The sequence below is a fragment of the Octopus bimaculoides genome, chromosome 11 (genome assembly GCF_001194135.2).
Source record: "Octopus bimaculoides isolate UCB-OBI-ISO-001 chromosome 11, ASM119413v2, whole genome shotgun sequence".
NCBI classification, from domain to species: domain Eukaryota; kingdom Metazoa; phylum Mollusca; class Cephalopoda; order Octopoda; family Octopodidae; genus Octopus; species Octopus bimaculoides.
The window spans coordinates 17,913,141-17,921,842 of record NC_068991.1 but is presented as its reverse complement, the minus strand read 5'-3'; the positions used below and the strand labels follow the sequence as shown (position 1 = coordinate 17,921,842).

The following is an 8,702-nucleotide window of genomic DNA, read 5'->3' as shown; positions in this document are numbered from 1 at the left end:
CCAGTCCTCAGTCAAATCGTCCAACCCATGCTAGCATGGAAAGCGGACGTTAAACGATGATGATGATGATGATGATGATGATAAATACATATATAAGTATAACTCCATTTATTAAATTTTATAAATATATATATATATATATAAATACATGTATAAGTATAACTCCATTTATTAAATTTTATATATATATATATATATATACTGAAGGACTGCTATTTCCAGGAAAGCATGGGAATATAGATGTAAGAGATTTCAAAATATAAATACACACACAAAATATATGTGCACACAATATGTACAAAAGTTATATGAACCTTGCAACATATGTGCTAATGAAAGAGCCTCTAATATTCATTTAATCTGCTAAAAATAGCAAACAAAACACTTCTCTATGGATGGTCAAGGCTAGAACTGACTCGGGGTTAAACAGCTACAACAACCCTGCAACAGTTCAAAGATTTTCCCCTTATGTAAGCAAGACTCATAAGGCCACTACTCTGCATTGGTAAATTAATAAATTAAGAACAAAAACAGAAAAAAATTAAAGAATTATAAAAAAATGCCAAACACCAACCTGGATTTTTCCAAACACCAGCGAATCAGATTTATCTGATGTTGAAGTTTTTGGCAGCCCTTGTCCAATGCTGGGTGCTGACATGGTGTCTGTAGAACAGAGTTACAAAACAACATAGAAAAATTAAATTCTACCTTTGTCTCAAAGCAGTTTTGCAATTTCTATGGTATTTTTTAAACCAACATGTTCTCTCATAAAATAATATTCCTTAAAATTGTTTGAGAAAAAATTTTTTTAATATTTTTCATAATTAATTTCTATCCACTTCAGCATCCAAAAAGACAAACATTAAGAATCTAAAAATAATAAAAACAATTCTTTCTACTATAGGTACAGAGTGAGGGGGTGGGGGTGGGGTAGTCGATTACTTCATCCCCAGAGCCTGACTGGTACTTATTTTATTGATCCCGAAAATATTAAAGGCAAAGTTGATCTCAGCAGAATCTGAACTTAAAAATAGTATCAAGCATTTTGTTGGGTACAGTCATGATTCTACCAGCTTGCTACCTTAATAGTATTAGTAAGAATAATAATCCTAGTACAAAACCTGAAATTTTGATGGGGGGGGAGAGGGGATGAGTTGATTACATCAACCCCAGTGCTCAACTAGTCCTTATTTTATCAACCCTGAAAGGATGAAAGGTAAAGTTGCCCTCAGCAGAATTTGAAGACACCACCATTTCGAGCGTGGCCGTTGCCAGTGCCGCCTGGCTGGCCTTCGTGCGGGTGACACGTAAAAGCACCCACTACACTCTCTGAGTGGTTGGCGTTAGGAAGGGCATCCAGCTGTAGAAACTCTGCCAAATCAGATTGGAGCCTGGTGTAGCCATCCGGTTTTGCCAGTCCTCAGTCAAATCGTCCAACCCATGCTAGCATGGAAAGTGGACGTTAAACGATGATGATGATGATGATGAATATAAAGAACCAGAAGAAATGTCACTAAATATAATGTCTAATACACTAATGATTCTGCCAGCTTACAGAATTCACATTATTTACATTTGGAAATAATTCCTCATCTCTTAAATATAGAACAGAATTCACATTGTTCATAACTATTAGCAAGATATGTGTTCCACACTAATAAACACACATAAATCCAAGCCAATAAGAGAGCTTCTCCATGGCTGTTTAATTTGCTAGAAATAGAAGCCAAATCTCTCTCATATGACACCCTATGTATTAAAAACGGAAGGACGCATTGAGTAAATTAGTCCAAGATACAGTATGCTTAGAAAAAAAAAAAAAAGAGATGGGAAGGTCATGAATGTAATGCCTATAGGCTGGTTCAACCTGTGTCTGTGCTGACATAGGGCTAAACAACAATACAGGTAGAGAGATAAGTGCTATACCATATTAAGGCATGTAGATGCACATGAACTTGGTCACAGAGATCTCAAGTGTTTTCACTCAAGATGCAATACTTTACTGGAGACATTTTATAAAATGTGAGCATGGACAACTTATCCTACTGCATCTCTATATCATTTTTACCTTTCAGATGAGAGATGAACTGAATCTGAGCAAAATAAAGAGCAAGCCCCAAGCTGTTTGCTGAGTTCTGAAAATTTTGTGGTCTCATCTAGTGACTATATCAGAGAAGTGACCAGTTTTATCTCTCAAAATCTCTATATAATAACAGCTGGTACAAATGTTGGTTGGTTCGTTGGTTGATTTCTCCAGTCACACTTTATATCATACAGAAATGTAAGGAAGAGAGAATAAAAGATACAGAATTAATATAACATAAAAAGTGGAGGATGAGTCCACATACAAGGCTTGGTGACAGGCAATGTAAAAAGAATGTTATACATTCACATAGTGAGAAAGCATCATAGACACATGAGAAAAAGAGAAGAGGGAGTAAATGACAGAGTAGTTATACAAATGAGAAATTTGATTTATTTAATTTTATTTTAAGGTAATACTCCTTTACTCCTTTACTTGTTTCAGTCATTTGACTGTGGCCATGCTGGAGCACCGCCTTTAGTTGAGCAAATCGACCCCAGGACTTATTCATTATAAGCCTGGTACTTATTTTATCAGTCTCTTTTGCCGAACCGCTAAGTTACGGGGACATAAACACACCAGCATCGGTTGTCAAGCGATGTTGGGGAGACAAACAGAGACACACAAACACACACATATATATATATATATATATATATACGACGGGCTTCTTTCAGTTTCCGTCTACCAAATCCACTCACAAGGCTTTAGTCGGCCCGAGAGGCTATAGTAGAAGACACTTGCCCAAGGTGCCACGCAGTGGGACTGAACCCGGAACCATCTTTTTAAAATTTGTATTCATTCCATATTTTTTATAAGCACCAAGAAATTTGATAAAAGTTATTTGACTATTATTATTGTATGTATGCCATATTTTCTAGTATTATCCATGGTGGCAAAAATATACTTCTAAAGTTACCCAGCATATAATGGGTAACACTATAGTGACAATATAAATACTATTCAAATCAGACATCTTACCTTAGATTCCAACAAGATCTCTAGTAAGCAGGTTGCATTAGCACAGGTGTAACAGTAAGGCCATCCAACAAGAAGTACCAAAGATTTCAGAGGCTGCAGTTCTTCTGGTTCAAAGAGCTCTCTTAATTCATCAAATCTCCCTGAACTGATCAGGCTAATAGCAGCTTCCTGTGTAAAGAATAAGAAAAATAAATTTTGTTAATGTAATACTATGAAGAAAATAAGTTTAGTTTTGTTTTAAGAATTGATATATATTCATTTAAAACATTAATGTTTATTTTTAGGTCAAATTATATATAAAAGCAGTCTAACATTATACTGAAGGATTACTCAAAACTTTTAGCAGAGTACATGTTTATTAAACGTTTTACAAGATAAAGCTTGACAGTGACTGCAAAGCTTTGGCTTGCTTGCCTTCATAATACGTGTGTGTATGTGTATGTGTGTGCATGTTTATACATAAAAACAATTTAAAATTAAACTGAAGGATTATTCCGAGTACTTGTTTAGTAAAATTTTGCAATTTAATAGAAAAGGTTAACCAAGGCAAACAATCTGAAACACTGTAGCCAATGTTAACTTTTTATTGTAAAAGTTCAATATACATTCATTTATCAACTAAACAAGAATAAATAAAAATTGACTACAAATATATTAGGTATGCTACTTTTGTTTTTACTAGAGCAGAGAATGTGTGTGCATATGGATTTTAAAAGAATCGATATACATTCATTTATCAACTGCCTATGTTACCAAAAGGAGTAAAAATATATTGGACAATATGCTTTTACTTTTACTAGAAAAGATTATATGTACACATGAGTGAGTATAGACATACACATCAGCTTACATAAATATGGTATATAAATTACAGCCCTTCCTGTTTAACTTTATGCAATGGAACAGGAGCAACATTGACACCTGCCATGTATGTTTTCAATGAGTATTCAGACCCTCATAAAGGAATTAGAGCTTCAAAATCACTATAAATGCAGGGCTTCACAACCTCACGGCATCCCTACATATATAAAATTGCCTAAATTGACAAAGACTAAGACTCCTCTATACAGCAAAGAAATGTGACACTTTGAAAGGGGTGGTGTCTACCCCTAACAGCAAAGCAAAATTAGCGAAAGGAGAATAAATAAATGCAGCTCCCCAAATATACCCTAAAATTGTAGAGTAAAACCTTAGACCAATGAGTGAATAAGAAAATAAATTTAAAAATCAAAGAAAGAATTGAATAATGCAATTATTGGTTTCTTACCACATAGCTTTCCAAAAAATGCTGGTTGTCTTTCATGCATTTGAAATAGAGCTGTGACCAACTCAATGAATGGTCTGTGCACTTTGACAGGGTAAGCAGTTGCCTCAAGTTATCATTTAGCTCACTGTGTTTTGAGATGGATTTATCACCGGTTATCAATTGGTTCATGTGTGAAGAGGCTAGCTCATCACTTAACTGTGTCAAGAGAAATGGTTTCTTTTTGCTGGCCATTAGTGAAAGGATGCGGTCCTCAGGAACCAATCCTCTTTGGCAGAGATCAACAAGGCCAGAAATTGTCTGATTCAGGTTCAGCACTGTTGCCTCATTGTCAGGATTGAAAAGTGACAATATCGTGTACACCTGATCGCATTTATCCACTTGACTGAGAAGTGAGTCTTCGGAATACACAGCTGAAATACACCGGTTGATACAGGATATGTACACCTGTTCCATCATTGTTTGGTGAAGTTTGAGGTTTGGTTTGTTTGGGCATTTCAGGTGGTTGATTATAGCACTGCCCAGTTCTGGTTTGGTAAGCAGCAGTTCCTTGAGGAAGTTACACGTCCTCTGAGACAAAGTCTGACTAATTCCATCATTTGACATCCGTTCATCTTCACTGTTTGGTATGAGTTTGTGGAATATGTACAGCTCCTATAGGTTGATTGATGGCAAAAGACATAATTAGAATTATGATAGAAACTATTACATGTATATAAACATAATTAGTCTCACTGCAAAAAAACTGTTTTGAATTAAAAACTTAATGAAAGCATATGATCATTCTTCAAAAGTACCATAACAATTTACTCTCCTTCAACAGCACAAAGACACAATCAGTACACATACCAAGGGATCAGACTTGTATCTTTCTCTCTCTCATCCCTCCATGTTTCTTACTAACTGACATCAGTGATCATGGACCCACATACCCTAGTCTAAGGATTCATGATAATTTCTTAGGAAAGATACACTGGTGGTTTCCTGTTGATCTCTACTGATTTGTTTAATTTACTCTGCTTGTCTTTTATTTTTGAGTATTTCAAGTTCACAAATTTAAATATTCAGTACAAGATAGCAATAGCTTTTAATGAGCTTTTATTTATACGATTTTCTCATTTCATGTTTATTTTATTCATTGTTTTCAATGTTCTCCCTCTATCTCTCTCTCTCTCTCTCACACACATGGTCTATCTAATATAAACACACACACTGTCTCTGTAATATAAACACACACACATTCCAGGTTTGACTAGCAGAAAACTGCCCAGAGGATAGTCTTTCTGCTAGTCTTAAAAATAAACTTGTTTTTTTGATGTCTACTTAAGCATTCTTGGAAAGGTCAGAACATTAAAGGAAATGAGTCTACAAAAACAATAAGAATAATAAAGTGTTTCTCCACTCAAATATCCGAACTTCCTCCTGGGATGCTAAAAAAGGAATTATGACTTAAAACTCTTTGCAAGCTTAGATTACATGAATCTTTACAAGTTTAGATTACTTAAATCAAATATTTATAAAACATTCTGATATGTACAAAATATAACATTAGTTTGACAAGGAAATCCAGAGTGTAAAAGACTATACTTTGAAGAAATATTACTTAAATATGAGTTGCAATATATATTTGTTTCTAAAATAGATACAAGGCCCGAAATTTGGTGTAGGAGTTTAGTTTACTGAGCTAGCCCCAGTACTTGATTGGCACATTGTTTTATTGACTCTGAAGAGATGGAAAATAAAGTTGATTTTGGTAGGACTTGAACCCAGAATGGAAAGAACCAGAAAAAATACCACAAGGCATTTGCCAAATGATTTTGCCAATCTGCCATTCTAAGTTGGTTTCAAATTTTGGTACAAGGCCAGCAATTTTGAGGAGCGGGGAAGTCAATTACATCAATCCCAGTGTATAACTAGTACCTATTTTATCAACCCCAAAAAGAGGAAAGGCAAAGTTGACTTTGGTGGAATTTGAACTCAGATCATAAAGACAGACAAAATGCCCCTAAGCATTTTGCTCAGCATGCCAACGATTCTGCTAGCTCACTTCCTTAAGTTGCAACATATTTTAATATCTGATCATACTAGAATATCAAAGTCACATGTGTACAAATATCAAGAGAGACCCACAATGGAACAGAGCTGCTGCTATACACATTAATATCCCACACTTTGTTCAGGCCTCACTCATCAATATAATTCACTCTGTAACCCACAGTAGCACCGTCTCTTCATCCTGCCAATGGTCTCTACTTCCCAGAACTAGCTAGATACATACCACTTCCAACTTGTCCTTTAACCACGTTCATCTCATCTCCTCTAATCACCAGTTCTGTAAGTCTCTTTCCAAGTCCCACACTAATCACTAACCCCATCCTTCCTTCCCAAAACAACAACCCTCCAGAAGTTCTTTGCTACCCACATTCATTTTTTTGCAGTTATTGACTTAATATGTTCGAACATCAAGTACATAAATCTCACATATCATAGATGATCTACAAAAGTCATAGGCATTGCGCCTTTCTTCTGATTAAACCTAAAAGAACACACCCACACATGCATATTTCTCCTGTCGTATCTACAGGAGGAGTGAGTTTGAATCCCACAAGTAACCTTCAACTTTTTCTATCCAAAAGGATTTTTCAACCAATATTTGCATGGTTTTATTTATAGCTTTATCATGTGCTTCGAGATCCACTGTTCCAAAGGAGAATTCCACATTCTCCCAGAAGTTTATAAATTTTTATGATGTCAATAACATACATACATACATACATACATACATACATACATACATACATGGTGGTGGTGGTTGTCTACTCCTTACACAGAGTTTGACCACCTCCTGTACCTACACCTTAGCCCTTTCATGGCGTCTGATGTGGCTTTTTAAATACCCATACAGATTACACCTCTGATTTGAATTACCAATACCTGCAGGTGAGTTCTGCTCATTGTGGATCCTAGCATGTCTTTTAAGACCCCCACTGGATTTGCAAGCCTTCTGGCATACACCACTTTCAAACGTGTGCACAGACATATAGTCAGAATAGGTGGTTGAAGTTTGTTTTCCATGGACATACATACATACATACATACATACATATAAAAACACACATACATAATGAGTATAAATAAAATCTTATGATATGGCATGAGGTACGTAGAGATCAAAGATTTCTCAATCTTTGCTCGCTCTCTCTCCTGTAAATTGACGAAAAGAAACAGAAAGAAAAAGTTAAAATAAGAAGAAAATCATGGGTCAGACCTGTATTGTGTTTGAATCAGTAGCGCTGGATGCATCAGAAAGAAGTATACGAAACTCAACATCACGTTTCAGTGTTTCTACATCAGATGGCTGCAAAAAAATCAACAAGATTGCATCAGAATGACACAGAAAGATATATATTCATTGATTCACACACACACATATATTCATTTGTCTTTCATTTATTTTATATATATATAATCGTCCAACCCATGCTAGCATGGAAAGCGGATGTTAAACGATGATGATGATGATGATATATATATATATATATATATATATATATAGAGAGAGAGAGAGAGAGAGAGACAGAGAGGGAGGGAGAGAGAATCTCATAGATACATATAAGAAGACACACAGACAATGATAGGTTTCCACACAGTTTCTGTCAACCAAATTTTTCTCACAAGGTACTGGCAGTCTAGGGTATAGTATATAAAAAAAAACTTGCTCAAGATGCTGCACAGTGGGACTGAACCCAAAACTAGATGGTTGTGAAGAAAACTTCTTAACCACTCATCTATCACTGCTTAGTTTTTGTTATGTCCCGCATTATGACAACGTGTTTCATTGTCTCTGTGGGACTAGCCTGAACAGTGTACCTCGCTGACTGCTTTTCTTTATTTGCATACAGGCCATAATACATAGGGGGATGGCACAAAGACAGACAGAACACCACAGTGGGGACAAAAGACATAAAACGAATGAATGAGAGATGGATAAATAACTAATGAGGATGTAATGGCTACTTGAACCCACTCTCAAGCAGTACCATTTATGTTTTCATAAAAAGTTTTGGATCTTTTTTAAAACGGGGGCCACATTTTTCATTAATGTTTTACGTAGTGTTTTTGGTACCGAAAGACTTTCAAACTTCGTATACTTATCTATTTTGTGTTATAGAACAGAAAAATATTTTTGTATTCAAATTTATTTCATGTAAAAAATTGTCTTATTTCGATAATTTCAACCAATCACTGACAAGTATTCAGTTGTTTACATTTACTCCTTTGGCTGATTAAGCCATAGCTTCATTTTATTTGCTTTTTTCATTTTCTGTTTTTTTTATTCGTTTTATTTGCTTTTTTCTTTTTAAATTTGCTGTT

General features: G+C 35.2%; 1 protein-coding gene across 1 annotated transcript in view; it reads right to left on the bottom strand.

Annotated features, from left to right (window-relative positions):
- The window catches only part of LOC106867460 (zinc finger FYVE domain-containing protein 26), a 93,341-nt gene that overhangs the window by 73,488 nt on the left and 11,151 nt on the right, over positions 1-8,702 (bottom strand). The window contains exons 3-6 of the mRNA XM_052971651.1: positions 7,597-7,686; positions 4,332-4,982; positions 3,065-3,232; positions 575-663 (exon numbers count right to left, since the gene is read on the bottom strand). Coding sequence (XP_052827611.1) covers positions 575-663; positions 3,065-3,232; positions 4,332-4,982; positions 7,597-7,686 — 998 coding nt within the window. The remainder of the gene's footprint in view (positions 1-574; positions 664-3,064; positions 3,233-4,331; positions 4,983-7,596; positions 7,687-8,702) is intronic.